Source organism: Meles meles, chromosome 12 (genome assembly GCF_922984935.1).
Source record: "Meles meles chromosome 12, mMelMel3.1 paternal haplotype, whole genome shotgun sequence".
NCBI lineage: Eukaryota > Metazoa > Chordata > Mammalia > Carnivora > Mustelidae > Meles > Meles meles.
The window spans coordinates 29,945,584-29,966,900 of record NC_060077.1 but is presented as its reverse complement, the minus strand read 5'-3'; the positions used below and the strand labels follow the sequence as shown (position 1 = coordinate 29,966,900).

At 49.1% G+C, this 21,317-nt stretch overlaps 1 protein-coding gene across 1 annotated transcript in view; it reads right to left on the bottom strand.

The window, feature by feature from the left end:
* UPB1 (beta-ureidopropionase 1) overlaps positions 1–20,250 on the bottom strand; it is a 29,382-nt gene extending 9,132 nt beyond the window's left edge. Inside the window, exons 1-5 of the mRNA XM_046025517.1 lie at positions 20,080–20,250; positions 13,726–13,897; positions 11,973–12,060; positions 4,739–4,833; positions 1,582–1,743 (exon numbers count right to left, since the gene is read on the bottom strand). Coding sequence (XP_045881473.1) covers positions 1,582–1,743; positions 4,739–4,833; positions 11,973–12,060; positions 13,726–13,897; positions 20,080–20,183 — 621 coding nt within the window. The 5' untranslated portion in view covers positions 20,184–20,250. The remainder of the gene's footprint in view (positions 1–1,581; positions 1,744–4,738; positions 4,834–11,972; positions 12,061–13,725; positions 13,898–20,079) is intronic.
* Between the last annotated feature and the right edge of the window lie 1,067 nt (positions 20,251–21,317).

The following is a 21,317-nucleotide window of genomic DNA, read 5'->3' as shown; positions in this document are numbered from 1 at the left end:
CCACATGTTCGTCTGAAGAATGTCAGCGTGGAAGGGACTGGAAACTCATCCAGAGTGAGCCCCGCCCATTGGGGGAGAACACCACCACGGCCTCAGTGGCCATGTGACTCGTCCAGCTCATGAAGGCCAATCTGAGACTAGAGCTCACAGCCCGAAAGTGTTTTCCACAGAGCCTCCTGGCATCCTGGCCGGGACTAGGGATATCCTACCATGTCTGCCTCTCTGCCTAGCCCCTTGGAGTGCTGGCCCTGGGACATGTTCGAGGATGGCCCTGAGGAGGGGCCAGAGGGCTCATTGGGGGTCCCAAAGAGATCTGCTCTCAGAACATTCTGCCTCTTCCCATTAATGTCAAAATGTGTTAGGGTCAGGCAGCAACCAGGATGTGTACGTGTGGTGGACACTAGAGTAGATCCTGGTGTGTTGAGACAAGCCCTTCACTATCTGCTGGGAGCTAAAGATTAATCCTAGGGTAAACAGGTGACAAGCACATCTTCCCACCCCCACCTCCAGCTATCACTGAGACACCCCAGGGTGTTTTTTTTCCTCCCCAGGGAACATCATCTAGCTCTGTAGATCCTTCCTTATCCTTTCCACCAGCCTGGGAGCGTGGTTGGAAACCCCATAATCAGGGAGGGCAGCAAAGGATTGGGTATATCACATTCTGAACAACTGTATTTATTGCAGATCAAGTTCAGGTTTCGTATCTTACATATTAGGTGGAGTCACCCAATCCACCCATGCATTGCCATTAGCTCATCAGAATAGCTCTCCTGACTTACACCTTCATCATCAGCACAGAGCTTTACCTAATACCCATGTGCACAGGCACGCCCATTTACGTCCTGCCGTCAGGCAAAAATGACATGGCTAAGACCTCACGTGACTTACAAACAAGGATTCCCACTTCCCAAAGGAGGAGCTCAGAGCCTGAAAGGGGCTGTAGGAATCATTTCATGTGTGTGCACAATTTATTTTGGTTTTAATCTATATACCACTTACCTCAGCATTCCAGAAAGTGAAGTCAGGTTATATTAAAAATATATATATCCAGGGGCACCTGGGTGGCTCAGTCAGTTAAGCATCTGCCTTCACCTCAGGTCATGATCCCAGGGTCCTGCGATCAAACCCCAGATGGAGCTTCCTGCTCAGCAGGGAGCCTGCTTCTTCTTCTGCCTCTGCCCCTCCCCCTGCTCGTGTTCTCTCTCTTGCTCTCAAATAAATAAATAAAATCTTAAAAAAAAAAAAAAAAAAAAAGAGGGATGCCTGGGTGGTTCAGTTGGTGGGGCATGTGCCTTCAGCTTGGGTCATGATCTCAGGGTCCTGGGATGGAGTCCCGCATCAGGCTCCTTGCTCAGCAGGGAGCCTGCTTTTCCCTCTGCCTGCTGCTTGTACACTCTCTCTCTGACAAATGAAGTTTTGAAAAAAAGAAAAAAGAAAAGAAAAAGAAATATGCTTCTGTGCTTGGTGTCTGGGACTCACCTGGGAATGACCCAACACAGGATTTCCCTCCCAGAAAGATCTGTAGGCAAGTGCAGACAGAACAGCCAGTAAGCTGAGCAGGTTTTCTTCAGGCCAGCTCACCTCATTGAAGTCGCCCACTCTGGGGATGTGGTTTTTCCTGGTCTTTCCCAGGACTGCTCCAGAATTGGAGATCACCACAGCTGTGTTCCACAAAACGTCCCCGTGCTCTCTGTCTCGTTCCAGGATGGGAGATACCACCACCATGTCATGCTTCTTTGCCAGCTGGAAAGATAAGGAATGCCGCAGAGTCATTGCTTTAAGTAGAATGTCATCATTTTTTTAAATTGAAGAAATAAATGATCCTACGAAATAATTCGACTTGGGTCAGAGCTATGGATCATCTATGTTTGTTCTTTGGAAGACTGAATGCCAGCTTTGTCCTGAGGCCCAAGCTGAGCTAAGTAAGAATAACTGCTGTCCTTGGGTCCTTGGTGGAAATGTCAAATGGTGCAGTGGCTGTGGAAAATAGTATGGCAGTTTCTCAAAAAATTAAAAATACAACTACCATATGATCTAGAAGTCCCGCTTCTGGGTATATATCTGAAAGAGTATCTTGGAGAAGTATCTGCACACCAATGATCATCACGGTCCTCTCCATAAGAGTCAAAGAGTAGAAGCAACCCACAAATCTGCAGATGGATAAATGGATAAATAAAATGTGGTACACCTGGGGTGTCTGGCTGGCTCAGCTGGTAGAGCAGGTGACTCTTGATCTTGGGGTCTCTGCACATGTTGGGTGCAGAGATTACTTAAAATCTTCGAAAAAAACAGAAGGAGGGGTACCTGGGTGGCTCAGTAGGTTAAGTGTCTGTCTTTGGCTCAAGCTGTGGTCCCAGGGGATTGAGCCCCACATCGGGCTCCCTCTTCCGTGGGTAGCCTGCTTCCCCCTTTCGCCCTGCTGCTCCCCCTGCTTGTGCTCTCCCCCTCTCTCTCTCTCTCCATGTGTGTCAAATAAATAAACAAAAATCTGAAAAAAAAATTAAAGGAACATCTTTTAAAAATGTGGTATATCCATACAATGGAATATTATTCAGCTTTAAAAAGGAAGGAAAGCCTGTCATCACATGGATGACATGTGATTAACATGACACGGATAAGCCTTGAAGGCCTTATGTTACACAAAATAAGCTAGACACAAAAAGACAAATACTGAATGAGTCCATTTATGTGAGGGATCTAAAGTAGTCAGATTCATAGAGACAGGAAGTAGGATATGGTTGCCAGTGGCTGGAGGTAAACAGAGGGTTGTTTAATGGATACAGAGTTTCAGAGTTACAAGATGAAAAAGTTCTGGAGATCTGTTTTCTAACAATGTGAATGTACTTTACACCCTGAACAATACACTTATAAATGGCTGAGATGGTAAATTGTATGTGTTGTTTACCACTATTTAAAAAACTAATAATATTTATCATACTTTTCATTATAACAACCAAGCTAAACCACACGCTTTGATGGTGAATTTCTTTTCTCTCAAATAAGAACATTAAGGACCTGGTGACAATCAGGCTGAGCAGCCCCAGATGGTCATCTGTCCTCACCTCTAACTAGCCTGTCACCATCTCTGGGCTTAATGATGGAGAAAGGCACAAGGTAGAAGGTGATGCTCCAAGCCATGTAAGGGCATCCATGCGTCCTGGTCCCCTGTCGATGGAGACAGGTGTCTTCCTGCACCAGTTCTCATCCCTACTCCCCCTTTCCTCTTCCTCTAGCCCTGGTTCCAGTGTGTCGTCTACAGTCGCCACTTAAACCAGTCCCCTCTCTTTTATCCACAGCACAGAATCCACAATCTGGTAGAGGACAGATTTTTTCTGATAGTGTGAAAACACTGATGTTTGGAATCATGATTCAGTTTTGATAGAATCACTATGATTATAGTTCTGCTCCAAAAAAATCCCCTAAAAATATGTATAAAATCTGAAATGGGACGAGGAGAAGTTAAAAAAAAAAAAAAGCTTTGTTAAGAATAAGGATAAGTGGGGCGCCTGGGTGGCTCAGTGGGTTAAAGCCTCTGCCTTCGGCTCAGGTCATGATCTCAGGGTCCTGGGATCGAGCCCTCCTCAGGCTCTCTGTTCAGGGGAGCCTGCTTCCCCTCTCTCTCTCTCTGCCTGCCTCTCTGACTACTTATAATCTCTGTCAAATAAATAGATAAAATCTTGAAAAAAGAAAAGAAAAAAAAAGAACAAGGAGAAGTTATTGATCATAACCTCTTTATTGTTATGGACTGGGTTTGTGTGTGTAAGAACTACTTCATAAGGATATAATTTAAATGGTATAAAATTCATCCTTTTACTTGTATTTTTATTTTTTTAAGATTTTGTTTATTTATTTGACAGACAGAGATCACAAGTAGGCAGAGAGGCAGGTAGAGAGAGGAGGAAGCAGGCTCCCTGCTGAGCAGACAGCCTGATGCGTGGCTTAATCCCAGGACCCTGGGATCATGACCCCAGCCTAAGGCAGAGGCTTTAACCCACGGAGCCACCTAGGCGCCCCAAAATTCATCCTTTTAAAGTGTGCTGTTCAGGTCACTACTGATGCATGAGGAAGGAAAAAAAAAATAAGTGAGCTGTTGGGTGGCTTTCAGAACATCCACAGAGTTGTGCAACCACCACCATAATCTAATTTTAGAACATTTCATCACCCCCAAATGGAAACCCCATACCCATTAGCAGTTACTCCCTGTCCCTCTCCCTGCCCAGCCTCTAGCAACCATGTCCTTCTGCCTCTATTCATTTGCCTACTTTGGACGTTTCTTTTCAGTAGGGTCATACAACATCATAAGGTTTTCACAAAGAAAAATGAAGACTGATCTCTGTACTGATGAGACAGGCCACACAGAGAAGCTTACGTAATGCAGGCAAACAGCATGCGAAGCAGCGGAGGTCTGGACAAGGAATCGACCTCATCCCTGGTCCCTGAGGGCCACCTCTGCAGCTTGCCAAATGCAGAACCTACCACGGGAGATCACCCCTCCCCGGGCTGCAGCTCCCTCACCTGAAAATGCCAGGAAGGGCCCTCTTGGCTCTGAAATCCCCGGATTTTAAGTGAAAGGACGCTAAAAAAAGGGCAGCAAACAGTCTTATCTAATCTCATCCGGCAAAACAACCACCAAATGGGTGCATTTTCCGGGAAGGGCCACACCCAGCAGCTGTGGTCGTGCTCTGTGGCCTGACGTTGTTTGGCAGCTGCTGTCAGAACAGAGCAGTTAATATCCTACCTTCTGACAGAGTCTCGTGGTGGGTCCATCCTCTGCTGACTCTGCAAATTCTGTCCAAGGAAGCCTCTCTCTTGTACAGAAGGCAAAGGGCATAGCTGTGAAGAGGACAAAGTCAGAATCATATTCAGTGCTCATGGCACTCCTGGGCCCAGCAGCTGAGGGTCTCCACAAGATAACAAGGCTCCTGAGGGTCTCAGCCTGGTTTCCAAGATCTGTGTCCCTCAATGTGGGTGCTAGGCAGACCCTAACCTTCTAGGCTTCATAGCAAAACAAAGGGCTGGGCCAAATTTCTTTACTCCAGGCTTAAAAACAATTGAATTGAGAGGAAATAAAAAAAACAAAAACAAACAAACCAATTCAGGGACTTGAACAGATACGTGCATAATCATTTCATAGCAGCACTATTCACAAGAGCTGAAAGATGGAAGTAACCCAAGTGTCCATTGGTGGATGAATGGATAAACCAAATGTGGTTTGTGTCCATACAACGGAATGTTATTCAGCCTGAAAAAAGCAGGAACTTCTGACACATGCTATAATATGGGTGAGGCTCAAAGACATTACGCTAAGTGAAACATTAGTCATAAAAGGACAAATGCTATAGGATTCCACTGATAGGGGGTACTTAGGATAGCCAGATTCATAGAGACAGAAATTAGAATGGTGGTTGCCAGGGGCTGGGTGGGGGAGAACAGAGTTTCAGCACGGGAAGAGGAAAAAATTCTGGAGATGGATGACACGAGGGTTGCACAACAGTGTGAATATGGTCAGTGCCACTGAAATGAACAAAAATGACTAAAATGGTAGAGTGGATCTTAGGTATGTTTTGCTCTAGATCCCAAACTGCTGGCCAGTCTGTGGGTTGGTAGAACCATAGCCAAGACTCCCTGGGGAAAGTCTGAGGGCCACTGGGCACGTCACCATAGAATGTTCCTCCTCATGGGCATAGAGAGGCTTCTTCAGGAACAAGAAAAGCCACTCCCTTAATGAACTCCTATAAGAAATCTAGGAACTGCCAGATGATGGACTGAATGTTCCCCAAGGATAAATGCGTGACTAGATGCCATCAGGGGGCTAATTAAATAAGAAATTTCATTAAATTCATAAACTGATTTTTGTGTGCTTTTTATTTTTCAAGCAGCAGGTACCAATGTATGGAGTTAACAGTTCACAGAATGCTACACATACCGCGTTCAAAATGATGCTCCCCTTGTAGAAGAGGGTGGCAGCTGCCCCGGGGGTGGGTACAGAGATTTCTGGCCACCTGAGTTCCATCGTTCCCCAGCCTCAGCCACACTCTTGAGCGTCCGCCAGTCTGATGGTGTGAACTGGGAGAGCACCATGATTAAGTAGGCACTTCCCCTGTAGGGAAGCACCTTGCCACATGGTCACTGGCCTTTCTGGGTTCATCCTCCAGGCAGTCTTGTGCATAATCATCTTTGCCTGTTTCCTAATGGGCTGCCTGTCTTTTTCTTCTTGCTTTGGAGCACTGAATTCTTTGTTTGGACTGATTCCGTATACTCTTTAGACCTTCCTCCTTCCAATAACCCAAATCCCCCCCCCAGGGAGATTAGCCTAATGGAAGTTTCCAGATGCTCACTATAGTTCACATCAATCTGAATGGATTAACCTGCAGGGAGGATATTCAGGAAGCAGTATGATGTGAACGGCAAGTGCCTTCAGTGGTCCCGGCACGGGGTGGATGGCCTGTTTGGGGTGACTAATTATAGTCAACCTTTCCCAAAAGTGGGCTATGGGCCCAGTATAGGCAGCTGGTCCCCATATCCTTGTGAAGTAGGGGAGACACTCATTTCACAGAGAAGGAAGAGAAAGAAGCATTAGTCTTCCAATTCCTTTCAGTCCTAGGATGGCTGGTCCTAGGATAGGATGGTGCCAGCCTGAAGAGGCTACCAATGGCACCATCACTATCTTGGCCCCCCGGGGTCTGCCAGCAACAGCCCCAGGGGTCTCGGCTCAGGCTCAAGACTCCCCAGTCTTGCCTTAAGCAAAGAGGGATAAACTATTTTAAGGAAGCCAACAAAAAAGCTGTTACTGACAAAAAAGATCTTTAATGACCATTTATTCTCTGCTTTCAGCACATTAGGAGAGACTCAAATACCCCAAGAGAATAAAACCTCCCTTTCTGACTTCATTGCAGGTTGCTAAGCTCTCCAAATTTCTCCATTTCCATTTTAATGGCTTCTTTTCCTGTTTACACAACTTCTGTAAACAAACTTTCCAAAGAGGAATGTGGAATGGAGGTTGGGGGGAGGCTAGCTACAAAGTCCAACTACAGCTTTCAGATTAGAGGGGAAGAGGACTCCTTATTTATTTGAACCAACACTCTGTGAGTCAGGCTCTAAATTTAGACCTGGCCCTGCCCTCAGGAGCTGCCAGCCTAGATGGGGGGAACTGAATTATAACCTCGTGTGGCTGCACGATTTCACACAGTGCTCAGTTCTATGCTGGGTAGTTCCCAGGGTCCCCCAAAGAAGGGGGTGTCTGTGCTAGGCCTTGATGGATGAGTGGGAGTTTGTCCAGATGAGTCCAGATCCAAGAAAGTGAAGAAGTTGGTTAAAATATCCAGTAAACATTTTGTCTGTCAGTAGCAGCGACTGTTCATTAAAGATAAAACATTTAAAGATAAAACTGAGCCTGGGTGCCTCAGTCAGTCAAGCGTCTGACTTTTGATTTTTGGCTCCCGTCACTATCTCAGGGTTCTGGGATCACACCCTATATTGGGCTTCTTGCTCAGTGGGGAGCTGGCTTGAGATTCTCCATCTCCCTCCACCCCTCCCACACCTTATGTGCTCTCTCTCTCTCTCTAAAACAAATAAATAAATCTTTTTTTTTTTAAGAAAAAAAGATAAAACAGGGATGGGGGAATGGATAAACAAACTGTAGTCTAGCCATACAGTGGAATATTATGCAGCCATAAAGAAAAAGGGCATATTTTTAAAAGATTTAAAAAAAATTTTTTTATTTGACAGAGATCACAAGTAGGCAGAGGGGCAGGCAGAGAGGGAGGGGGAAGCAGGCTCCCCGCTGAGCAGAGAGCCCATGCTGGACTTGATCACAGGACCTTGAGATCGTGACTTGAGCCGAAGGCAGAGGCTTTAACCCACTGAGCCACCCCAGCACCCCAAGAAGGGCATATTTTTAAAAAAGATTTAATTTATTTATTTGACAGAGAGAGACACAATGAGAAAGAGAACAGAAGCAGGAGGGAGCAGGAGAGGGAGAAGCAGGCTTCCCCATGGAGCAGGGAACCGATGCGGGGCTCAATCCCAGGACCCTGGGATCATGACTTGAGCTGAAGGCAGCTGCTTAACGACTGAGCCACTCAGGCGTCCCAGGAAGGGCATTCTGACACATGCCACAACATGCATGGACCTTGAAAACATCATTCTAAAGTGAAATAAGCCAGTCACAAAAGGACAAATACTATATGATTCCACTTACATGAGGTCCCTAGAGTAATCAAATTCATAGAGACAGATCATAGAACAGAGGTTATCAGAGGTCCGGGTTGGAGGGGTATTATTAAACGAGTACAGAGTTTTTGTTGGAGGTGTTGAAAAAGTTTTTGCGTATAGATAGTGGTGATGGTTACACTCTGTGAATGCATTTAATGTCACTGAATTGTACCCTTGCCAATGGTTAAAGTGACGAATATTGTGTTTTATGTATTTTACCACAATAAAATATTTTTCACGTTAAAAACAGTGGTGATAATTAGAATGGGAAAAATAAACTAACACCACGCAGACAATGGCCTCACAGAGTTTTATGGTCTAAATGGAAGAGGCAGACAAATCAAAAGTGTCACCCAAATGAGTGAAGGTATAAGTAACCAGGAACATGGAAAACGAGATGAACTTCTGGGTACAGATTTTGTGGATGCATACCTTTGCTCTTTTCTGAGATCGCACCAAATGACAGTAAAGGGATTTTTATGCAAAGGTACAAAACCATGAGGATGAAGCACTGAGAAAAGGGCGAGAGCAACAAAACACAGGAGGTTAGAGAGCCGAGGGATGAGGGTAGATATTGTGATAGACCCAGAAAATTCAGGCTCCCAGCAGTAGAGGAAGCCAGGGAACAACCCCCTCTCCACCATATACCCTTGCAAAGTTTCGGAGTAAGAGGTACCATGAGGCTCTGAAGGTGGGGAAGCAGGGAGGGGTGGCGAACAAAAATTGGTCAAAAGTCTCCTTAAGAAGCAGTCAGGGGATGGCTGGTGGCTTAGTTGGTTAAGCATCTGCCTTCGGCTCAGGTCATGATCCCAGGGTCCTGGGATCAAGTCCCTCATCGGGCTCCTTGCTCAGCAGGGACCTGCTTCTCCCCTTACTTTCTACTCTCCCTGCTTGTGAATTCTCTCTCCCTGTCAAATAAATAAATGAAATCTTATAAAAGAAAAAAAGAGCAGTCAGAAGCCCAGATCCCTCCTCCACCGCACAAGGCTGGCATGAGTCCCTCCCACCCCTAGAAGAAGGCTAGGGGCTCATTCTCTAGAAGTGCTTAAACAGAAGTCCTCTGGCCTTGGGGAAGCCAGGACAGATAAAGACGAGTAGAGTGTCAAAACTAGAGGGATTCAGGCAACACTGGCACACTGGACCCCTATCCTCCTTCTCTTCTTGGCAGGAGGTAAGAAGAATCTTCTCTATGGACTCTGACCAGCCTGAAAGGGATGAGCCAAAGACACTACTGTGAAGGGTTAGCTAACAAACAGCTAAACCAAGTCATCCTCTCATGAAGCTCAGTGGGAAGGAGCTCTTCCCACAAACTCAGAGCTTGCAATCAGCTTTTTAACCCCCAATTCTTAAAATATAAGCAGCTGGGGGGAAAAGACCAACTTGGGGTAAGTAGGAAACATGCAAGGAGGAAAAAAAATGCTACCTAACATCCTCACAGACAAGAGAAAGTATTGCGATTATACAATAAGAACAGGATGTCATAAAACAGGAACTTTCAGACCAAAAGAACTCTTGTAAATTCAAAATATGACAGCAGAAACAAAAGACTGAATAAAAGGCTGAATGGCAAATTAAGGTAAAATCTACCAGAAAACTGAGCAAAAAGACAAAGATGAAAAATAGGAGGAAATACTTCAAAAAATTAGGGATCTAGTCCAGGGTCTAACATCCTAATAGAAGGAGTATCAGGAAGAGATGGAAGAAAAAAGAGGGGAGAAAATCACTAATGAACAGTAGATCTGAAGGACCCAGATTTCTAGCCTGGAGGAAGCCACTGAGTTCCTAGAATAATGGATGAAAATGGATACACACATAGTATGTACTATCTCCCCATTCCCCACAAGAAGCACCCTAAGGGCAGAGGTGTGTGTCTTTTGGCTTGCTGCTGTATGTCAAATACCTATTATGGTACCCAGCATGTAGCAGATGCTTAATAAATATTTACTGACTTAAAGAAAAAAAATAATAAAATAGATACACACCATGGCATATCATTATGAAACTTCAAAACATTGGAGAAAATCCTACAACCTTCTTTAGAAAAATAAACAGATCATATGCAATGGGTCATCAGTCAAAATGTCTTTAGACTAGTCATCAACACCCAAAGCCAGAAGACAGTGGAGTAATGTGCTCAAACTTCCAAAGGAAAATTATTTCTAACCTAGAATTCGATACCCAACCAAACTATCAAGCTAGAGGTAGGAGGAACCTATTTTCAGAGATGCAAAGTCTCGAAAAGGTTACCTCCTATGTGTTCTTCCTCAGAAACCTAGTCAACCCTAAAGAGGGAGAAAGGCAAGAAAGAGGAAGATGTGGGGCAGAAGAAACACAAGAGCAAGATAAGGGAACTCCCCAGCATGACAGTGAAGGGAAATCCCAGGAAGACAGCCATGCAGCCAGCAGAGGGGGCAACTAATTCAGACTAGAGTAGTCAGAAGGCTCTGGGAACATAGTCTTCAAGGAGATGGAACCAGGTAGAGAGTATGGGGGAAACAGGTGATGGGGATTAAGAAGCACATTTGTCATGATGAGCAGCAGGTGATGTATGGAACTGCTGAATCACGATATCCTACACCTGAAATGAACATAACACTATATGTTAACTGGAATTAAAATAAAAACTTAAAATAAAAACTTAAAAAAAAAAAGGAGATGAAACCAGCAGACAGCTTCACATATCTAAACCTCTTCAAAGGATTTAAGAAGCTGGAAGTTTGGGGTAGAATCTGAGGTAAGTGTGCAGAAAACAAAGCAAATTCTGGGGAAAACAGAAGGTGATTCAGGAAAAGAAATCTAAGTTTGCAAAATGGCTTGGCAGAGAAGGGACGGAAGATAGGAAGGGTATGAGGGTATGTGTGAAAAGAGTGGGTAGAGGAGAAAAGGGACTCATGCCGTCTTCTTCCATAGCGGGAAGTTAACAGATGGTACGAAACTGAAAAATCAGGAAGCAGCAACACAAAGGTAGATTCCCAAAGAACCAGCTGAGAGTAGAAGCGGTTGCCTGTAGGGAGGAGGACAGCTAGTTTTTGGTAACAGACCTTGTAGACCATTTGACTCCCAACCATGAGCATGTGTAACTTTGATAAAAATAAAATAAAGGTATATGGTACCAGGGGTACGTTACAGGGACATAACTTTAGATAGGGAGGTCGGCTCTGAGCTTCTGTGTCAAGGTTGGACAGGGTCTAAAAGACAAGGGGGGAGAGGAGGGCAAGGGGGATGAAGGCCAGGCAGGCAGAGGGAGCAGCTGTTTCAGCGGCCTGGGAGGAGAGGAGGGTGCTGTAGGGGTGTGAAGGATCAGGAAGGTCAGGGCAGAGCCCAGCAGAGATGAGGCCACAGAGGTGGGGGAAGGAACAGACTAAGCAGTACAAGAGTTGAGATTTGCAAAGATCTTTTCTAGAAGGCATGAAGAGTGAGTTAGAAGGGGCCAAAGTGGACAGTGCAGAGAGACCAGCTGGAAGCAATTACAGAAGCCAAGGTGAGAGCTGGTGGTGCCTTGGGCCAGGGCAGTGGTACGATGGTGGGCAGAACAAGTGAATGAGTTCTGGACAATTTGGGAAGAAGAACTGGCAGGACCAGACAACAGACTGGGGTGTACAGAGGCCAGGATTCCTGGCTTTCCAGTGCTGTTGACTAAAGAATCTTTCTACAGATGAGAGAAGATATTTTTTAAAAATCGAGCAGTCTTCTTGGTGACACAAAGATTACACACTATTGTCTGCAGGCAGCAGAGAAAGCACCCGGGAGACACTTACTCCAGGCTTCCTGGAAACAGATGATATTCACCCCGCACACTGCGGCCACCTCTACAATGGCTTCCATGCGTCTGTGAAGGGCGGTGACCTGGCAATTCAAAGAGCAAGGATTAGAACCTGTTCTCTTCTGTTGGTTGAGACCAGTTTCAGAACTCCTCCCCAGGGATGTGAAACTACCCCTGACCTAGGCAGCTGCAAGAGGATGGGGGGGGGGAGGTGTTCTGTGATATCCTACTCACATCAATCCCAAAATCTGCAGTAAAAGGTAGAGGTGCCTGGAGTGCCTGGGTGATTCAGTCACTTGTATCTGACTCTTGTTTCTGGCTCTGGTTGTGATTTCAGATTTGTGGGATCCAGCCCCGTGTCAGGCTCTGCACTCGGTGGAGTCAGCTTGAGATTCTCTCTCCCTCTGCCCACTCCCCCTCCATGCTCTAAATAAACAAACAAATAAAAGGTGGAGGTGCAGAGGTTCTCGCGTTCCACGCACTCGACGCTGCCTTTCAGAGCCTCAGTTTGTCCACCTGGAGGATGGGGAGAACACCATCTGCCCCAAGGGGCTGCTCAGAGGACTGCAGAAGCAGCTTATCTGCTATTTACCTCAAGAGGTGCCCACACCCAGGGCACATCTTAGTCATCCCCTGGGCTAACTTCTCCTTTTGCCTCAGGACATAGTCCACTGTCTACATCCTGCCCTCATGGCTTCTGGTGTGACTCGTCCTGCCACTTCCATTTTCCTGGGTGTCTCTTAGCATTGAACGAATGGATCCCATTTTCCAGATGTGATCTCCTTCAGGAATATACTTCCCCACTCCACCCAGTCTTTCCTGGATGGGTTATTCCTGTCAAGGATTGCACACCGAAGCTCTGTGGAGATCTGCTAGGTGCTGACAGTGTGCAGAGTGTTCTCCTGGGTGCTATGGGGGGTGAGAACACTGTCCCTGCCCCAATAGTCTGGGATGTCTGAGGAAACATATTCACAGTCAATTAATCCAGAGACAAAAAGCGATCTTGAGCCAGAAATATTTTAATCCAACAAAAGCAGAAGGACCAAAGTGAAAGACGATGCAGAACCTGACCTGAAATCCAACTGACCTTTTCTCAAGAACCCCTAGGAGTTCAGAGGCACGCTGTATCCCCAGGAAACCTCTACAGAGAAAGTCTTAGAAATCTGAGCAGCTGGAGGAATGCTGGGAAGAAGCGTAGCCAACAAGACACCTGTGTCTATGACACCCTATTTCTTTAGGGACATCCCAGAATGCCATCACATTTATATTAGCCATAAGGTCATAAGGAAATGCGTCTCATATTCCCGCTACCCCGAGGCACCATCAGCTGACAGACATCTGGGTTTGGTGAGTCCCCACCCTTCAGGATCACGGAAGGACAGACGGGTCCTGACCAGTGTGCGCTGGCAGGTACCCTTCTGGCAAAAGACTAAGGGGCAAAGTTCCAGAGAAAGCATGAGCCAGACGAAGGGCGCCCTCCCAGTGGATGAACGGAACTTCAGATGCATCACAGGAGAGGACGTGGAGGGGAAGGTGGAAACAGCAGTGAGGAGTGAGAGGCGCGAGCAAGAGGAGCCAGAGATGTGGGCTACAGGGAAGGGGGGTTAGCCAGGGCAGAAGCATCTAGGTGACGACTCGTGGTGCCTCCAGATCCGTAGTGAGTGGCCACCCAGGGACTGTGGACGTGTTCAAAACACACAGCGGGCCAACAGCTCCGTTTATGTATTTATGGTCAAAAGAGGCTGCACCTGTCTTGCCACGGGAGCATCTGCAGGCAGGGGAGTTCTGTTCTGAATGAGTCCCACACGCACAGTCCGAGGCGCCCTCAGCTGTTCCTCCGCGGCCTCAAAGGCATATCCCCGCAGTTCAAAGTCCCCTTCAGAGGCGACTTCCAAAGCCCTGCTGGGCAGATCGAGCTTCCTAAATGGTCAGGAAAGGTGGGAAACGATTTGCATGAGGTCTGCTGAATTGAAACCGCCCCTCCACGCCCCATCCCCCATCACCTCTGGGGGGCAATCTGAAAAGGAGGTGCACAGAGCAACCCAGTGCCAGGGCCCACTCGTGGGAAGCTGCAGCAGGGGCCGGGAGGGGGAGGGCTCTGTCTGGTGGAGAAGGGACACTACACTGAGTGTGGACTTCACCAGGGAAGCGCCGCAGTCAGGCCTGGCAAAGCCGGGGAGCAGGGAGATGGGGGCTGCAGGGTGATGGGTCAAGAGGTTGATGTTCCGGAGCTGTTGACCTCAGGGTGGAGATTAAAGTCTCAGCAGTAAGCACAGAAGAGAGGCAATGGATTTCCAAAGATGTTTGTGGACTAGAATCGGAGGGCTCCCTGGGCCTGGCGGGTGGGACAGGCTGTGATAAGGCAGAGCCACTGCTGAGAACTGGGCTTAGGAGATGGCTGGGTGGAGGGGCCTGGACTGATAGCATGGCGGGGGGTGGGTTCCCGTGACCATTCGCTGCTAAGGGTTACAGGTGTCTGGGGAGCCCCACCCTCCTGCGGCTGCTCCCACGAGGGGCAGTCCCATGCCCCATACTGGGGTGGGGGGGCTAGTGGGACCCAGGTATCCAGACCAAAGACGCAGGCGCTCATCCTGGTTTATGGTTTATTGACAAAGGCAAATGGATTATTTATAAAACCTTCTGCCTAAGTGACCACTGGCCAAATGGCAAACACCTCCTGATGCTGACTGGATGCCCGGCGCTCAGGCGAAACCCGCAGGTGCACGGGACATGGCCGCTGGCCAGGAAGGCCTTACCATCTAGGGGCAAGATGGTTATGAAATACTCAGGGAACACATCAAAAAAATAACCTGACAGCCATTATCTAATAATAATATTTCTCTCCTACTTTAAATCACTTTCTTAAAGACGTTTCTTTCAAAATCACAGCCCTGTCAGCCCAAGCCCCCTGTCGCCACCCCCTGCCAGGCGGTTTCTATGTGACGGCCCTGACAGCTCCAAGTTGGGTTCCGCCCCTGACAATCAGCTTGCTTTTCAAATAGTCAGGGTTCCGCTCACTTCGGCAGGTTAGAAATAGCAGCAGTGCCCACACTGCGCCTCCCCTTGCCTTGACTGCCTCAGACACAGGCCTGCCTTCAAGCAAAGGGCTCCCCTGCCACAGACCTCAGTCCCCAGGACAAGTCACCATGGAGGACAGGAGAAAAAGGAGAAGGGCTCTGTGTGTCCGTTTCCCCTTAGGCCCTCGGGCGGGGGGAGCAGGACCATCCTTTCAGAGACATCTTGGCAAGCCTGTCCTCCATCATGGTCTCATCCCAGGAAGAGAGCAGATGGAAGAGATCTTGTCTCATCCTTGCAAGCCCACCTGTAGCTGTCACCTGGATGACAGAGGTCCCTCAGCCTCTGGCCGTCTTTCCTTATCCAATACCCATAGCTGTTGGCTCTCCCCATCTTTCCACCACCATAAGCCCCATTATTCTGTGACGTGCAGCCTCTCTGCCTTGTCACTTGGCTGAGTGCTGCCTCCATCCCTCCCCACCCAGCTCCCTGCGGACACTCATCCTCCTAGGTTTGAGGTGGCACAGGCCAGGCCACTCCACATCACACAGAGCGAGCCACCCTCAGGGTGTTTAGTCACCTCCACCCTCCTGTTATCCAAGTAGTCCATCACCATGTCCTGGCCCATTTAGTCTTGGAGAACCCAACAGACCCTCGAGCCCCATTCCATGAACAAGTGCTGTGCCCACCAATGGCTTGGCACAGGGATGTGGTAGACATAGACCAGCTATGGCCCCGCTTGGGGGGGGGTGGTAAGGCAGAGACCAACAGATGAACCATAACCTCGGAAGGGCTCCATGCTGCCGGAAACCCTCCCTTGGTCCCTGTATTGGCCTTCTGCCCTTCTGCCCCTTATTCTGATATTAAGGCCCCTCATGGCCTCACCTCTAATGTCAAGGAGGAAAGCCCAACACTTCCTGCTCTGGCTGCAACATACCCTCCTGGGTCCCTCCTCTGGTGCCCATCTCCCCCACCAGGGTCAAGGCAGGCCTCGCCTGAGGGAGCCCAACTCCTGCCTCCTCTGTGACCTCTAGCTTCTACAACTTCATCTTTCCTCTCTAATAGCTCTTTACCATCAATGTTTTAAATAATTAAACTAGAGCTTTGCTACTAAAGAAACACATGCTTGTGGGAGGAAAAAAAAACAAACAGTGGCAAGGATGTCAAACGAAAACTGGGTTCCCTTCCCCATCCCATTCCTCAGGCCCAGTCCCAAATCTCAGAGACAACCCCTCTTAACAATGTAGGTATTTTCCCAATATTTTCCTCTATGTGTGCAAACTACACTGGTGTCCTGTATATTCTGCACTTCTACTTGCCTTTCTTATTAACAATATGCATAGCTCAGACATTCCTCCCTGTCTCCTCCAGACCTACCACATCCACCATTAAAGCCGCTTGAGAGTCATGTGGGTGGCTCAGTTGGCTAAACTCCCCGCTCAGGTAATGATCTCGGCGTCATGGGATCGAGCCCTGCCTCCTAGGGCTCTGTGCCGGCCCGTGGAGAATCTACTTCTCCCTCTCCCTCTGCCCCTCCCCCTGCTCATGTGCTCGTGGGCACGCATTCTCTCTCTCTCAAAATAGGAAAAAAAAAAAGCTATCTGAATCTTTCCCATTACATAAATAAATAACAGAGAAAAAAAAAAGGACACAGGTCCCTCTTGTTACTTCACTTGCACTCCTCACCTCCCCTTAGTAGGGAGCTTCCCCAAAGCCCTCACCTCCCACACCTCCCTCAGCTGCCTGGTCTCTGGGGCCCACTCCCCACTCTGAATTTCCACCAGCCTTCTGGTTGGCTTTAGCAATGGGAGAGCCTCATACTTCTCTCTTCATCCTTCTAGACCTCCATATACCACCTGACACTCTGTCCCTATCCTGCTTGGTGTCTTTAATACTTGACCTAGGTCCCTGATCCCTAATTCCTCACCTCTTGGAGTACCATGCAAAGTCTTCACTTCCTGGGATTTTTTTTTAACAGCAGGTTCTCCCGAATCCCCTTCCCAGGTCTTTCCCACTCTGTATCCACTCTTCCTCCTGGAATGAGGACAATCCCAATACCAGCCTCCCCCAGTGAGGACCACCTCTACACAGTCCCTGTAGTGGGTTGAACTGTGGCCCCTGACAAGACACCCACATCCTATATGCAAAATCTGTGAATGAGACCTAATTTGGAAAAAGGACATTTGCAGATGTAATTAAAGACATCAAGATAACATCATCCTGGATTATCCAGGTAAGCCCTAAATCCAGTGACCAGTATTCTTGTAAGAGATGCCCAGAGGATAGTCAGGGGGAAGAGAAGGCCATGTGAAGACACAAACAGAGATTGGGGTGTTGCTGTCACAAGTTAAGGGATTGTCAGAAGCCACCAGAAACTAGAAAAGGCAAGGAAGGATTCTCCCCCTAAAGTAACTCTGTTACTTCAGACCTCCTCCTCATCTTTCACCTGCTCTTTTCAAATTCTTTAAAGACTCCCACCACCATCAGGACAGGTCCCGCTGCCTTAGCATGGTGTACAGGACCCCTGGGCCTATGACAGCACTTTTGCCTCCCCCCACCCTCCCCCCACGGCATTCTACACCTGTAATCCCTGAATGAGATGCTCCCTGGTGTCTGGGCCTTGATCCGGAGTACCGGAGTACCGGAGCCCTTCCTATCTCCAAAACAACTTCTCCATCTCCTCCAGAATACAGTCTCAGCATGGCGCCCCTGGGAAGCCTTCCTGACCCACCCCCACCTCTGTTCCCGTACACTCTCTCCAGCTCACCTTGCATCCTTCTTTCACCATGTACAACAACCATGAAAAGGCAGAAAGCCCCTCCAGGGGGGAAACCCTGGTTTACTCATCCTCATACTCCTAGTGCTCAGGACAAAAATAAACATGCAAAAAATGTTGAATGAATAAATGCTTCTTGGTTCTGGCTGTCTAAAAATTGAGAGTCCATGTTTTTTGAGGATTTCAAGTGCCTGGCCCAGGCAAAAGCCCATTTAGCTCATACACTTAACATTTACTAAGCATCTCTTTGTGTTTGGCACGGCAAGTAATCGGGAGAGAAGGCGGTCTTGTGTGGAAGGCAGTCAGGACCCCGAAGAGGGGCTGAGGACTCAGGCTCCACCAGCCCTTCCTTCAGAGGTGGCCATGCCAGTCAGGGTATAAGGAGTGAGCAGGAGTTTAAGTGAGAAAAGAGTTTTTAAATGACTAATGGTTTTCCGTCTTCAGTTCACAATCCTGTGCATAGCTAAATCCCACCCAATTGCAGGGACTGAGCAAGCACACTGGCTAATACCCTAGGCTAATACCTCAAAGGCCTCAGCGCTGAGTGGAAGAGAACCTTTTGTGAACAGTTATTGTAAGCCAAACCCTCTGTTGGGGCCCAGTCATCACCAGCCAATGGGTGTTGGTTCTCATTTTACCACCCATTATAATTCCTACCCACTCTGTAGAAATCCAAATGCTCACATAAGGTCCCTTTTGCAAGGTACTCCTTATCCCAGTCTCTAGGATGTATCCCAGCCAGTCACCTATATGGGAAACTTATTTCTCTTTTCCTAAGACTCTTGTGCTTTACCTCTGACACCACAAACTCTCTCTCCATTTGTTCCCAGAAGAACATGTCCACCTCATCCTTAAAACAAACAAACAAACAAAAAAACTATTCCCATCCTGAGACCCTCTTGCTTTAAGACATCTTCAACTCTAAGAGGCTTCCTTCTTGACAGGTGTGGTGGAAAGTAGCAGGTCAGCATGATTTCACTGGAGAAAACTTAAAGGACATCCACTCCCGGGTTTCCCTCTTTGGGTATGAAGAGCCCTTTTCGACAGTTCTCTACCACTGCTACCCCCAAAGGCAGTTGTTCTGCCTTTACCATCCACTAGCTCTGTTCACTAGTGGATGGTCAAGTTCACTTTATGTTCTCTTAGGTCTGAGATCTGGCCTCCCTGCAGTAACTCCACTGCAGCCAGTGACTCGGAATCACTGTTCCAATCAACACCCTTGAGTTTCAGGTTGATCAGGTTCCTGCCTCAAGGTCATTGCCACAAGGTCAGGAAGTGCACAGTCTGGCTTGGGTGGGGGGAATGGGGGAGTCCACCAGGGGGAAAGCAGTGGAAGAAGATTATGTCAGGAGCCATGGACTCCTTCACAGAGGAGTTTTTGTTTTGTTTTGTTTTAAAGATTCTGTCCATTATTTGAGAGAGTGCATGCATGCATAAGGGGTGACCGGGGAGGGCTAGAGGGTGAAGGAAAAGCAGGCTCCCTGTTGGGCAGGAAGCCTGACAACTCTGGGGCTGGACCCCAGTACCCCAGGATCACGACCGGAGCCAAAAGCAGATGCTTAACCAACTCTGCCACCCAGGTGCCCCTCCTTCACAGAATTTTAAGCACAGGAGCAACAAGATATGATTTACATCTTCGGGTTGCTTGGAGAAAAATGGACTGAAGAGAAACAAGAGTGAAAGTGTCTTCCAGCTTTGTATACCCAGTTCCGGCAGTGCACTAACCTAGTCCTAGCGATGCACACGACTGGCTGGGAGCAGAAAAACATTTGCACTGAGTGTGGTAACTAATTCCTATGGTTTGCCAGTGGGTAAGGTTCCTACTCAACCAGATTCAGCCAGCCTCTACCTCCAAGGATCTGCCAGAGGCCCAGTCACTGCATGAAGTAGGGGCTGGGGCTGGACAGTCAGGTGACCTGCTAGGTGCTCTGGCTGAGGCACTGACCCAGACAGACACTCAAAGCATAGGCCTGCGTCTGGGGAGGAAGCTGGTCCCTGGAAGTAGGTAGAGAGCTGGGTGGCCACAGAGAAAGCGACAGAGAGTAAAAACCTGTCCTTTCCCTTCCAGGTTCTTCTTCCCTTCCGAGTTCTGGGCAACGAGGGGAGAACTGGCTCGTAAATGTCAGTCGGGGGTTCTGCAACCCCCGAGGCCCAGAGCCATCACATTTAGATCTCCTAAGGCTTCTGCTCAACAACTCAGATCTCCATCGCCCCGTCAGAACCCTTCAGATCCTGAAGCACTCTCCCTGGTTCCCCAGACCCACACTCACTGGCCCCAAGATCTCCCCACCAGAACCTCTGGGCCCCAGACCTGGTTTCCTTGCCATAGAGAACGCGTTTCACCTCCCGCAAGTCTGCAGGAGGCAGGTGCTTCTCCAAACTGTGCTCCAGCGACTCCCACTCAGGACCCGCCATGGCTGGAGTCTGCAAGTGCGGACGAAAGGTCCAGACGAGTACTGTCTACCCTTTGCCCCCAGAAAAAGGAGGAGCCGACAACCAGGTCCACGCACGCGCTCTCTTCTCTCCCCACCTTCGGCCTCGGGAGGGCTCACGTGCGGCACGCCCCCTCCTCGGGCCTCCCTGGGCCTCGCGGGTGGGACCGCCCCTTGCCCTTCGCGCCTCCTTGCGCACGCGCTAGGACACGCCCCTTCCACCGGCGGGACCGCCCCGAGCCGTCGCGCCTCGGCCGCACGCCGGAGCTGCGGCTGCTTGCCGTTTGCGGCCTTTGCGGGTCCCCAGAAGCCTTCTGTTGTCTCTCACTCTCCCTCGCCGTCCGGTTCCCGGCCGGAGGTGTCTGGCGGGACCGAGAACCCAGATAGGCGGCGAGGGAGCCCTGAGCGCGGCCTCCGGGGGCGGGCAGTGGCGCGGTCTGAGGTAAATGCCTGGCCCGGCCGGTCGGACCCTCGCGGGGCCGGTTCCCGCCGCCGCCGCCGCCGCCAGTGGGCAGGGCTTCTCCTCGCCCCGACCTCGGTCTCTGGCCGGCGGAACCGGGGCTGCCAGCCGGGCCGGCCCACCGCACGGGACTGCGGAGGAAGGTACGGGACGAGCTTAAGTGTCCCAAGGGCAGTAACTGCACCACCGTTTTCCAGTGCTCCGTATTTGTGAGCACTTAGGGCTGCCCCCGCCCGGGGCCAGGTTGGGAGACCCTGACCGCACGCGGCCACCCCAGGCTTCGGGGTCCGAGTCTGGCCAGCTCTGGCATAGCTTGAGCGAAGAGTCAAGGGATCCTATGCGCTTGCGTGGAGTGAATACGGCAAAACGCTGGGGCCCCGGCTCGGGGCTCACACTCCGGACCCTTGGGCCCGCCTCTCGGCTCTGCAGTCTGCAGTGGGTGTGCCCGCGTGGGCACTTTCTTGGAAGGGGGGCGCTTTAGACCCGCGGAGATGATCGGGGCGAGGCCCCTCTCGCAGTTCCCGCCGATCCAGAGAATGCTGCCCCCTGAGGAGCCAAAGATCCACTTTTCAGCCCAACTTGGAATCAGAACGGAGCAGCTTAACTCTGGTGAAGAAACCAGTCGGCCCAAGTCCTGGTTAAGCAACTTGCAAACCT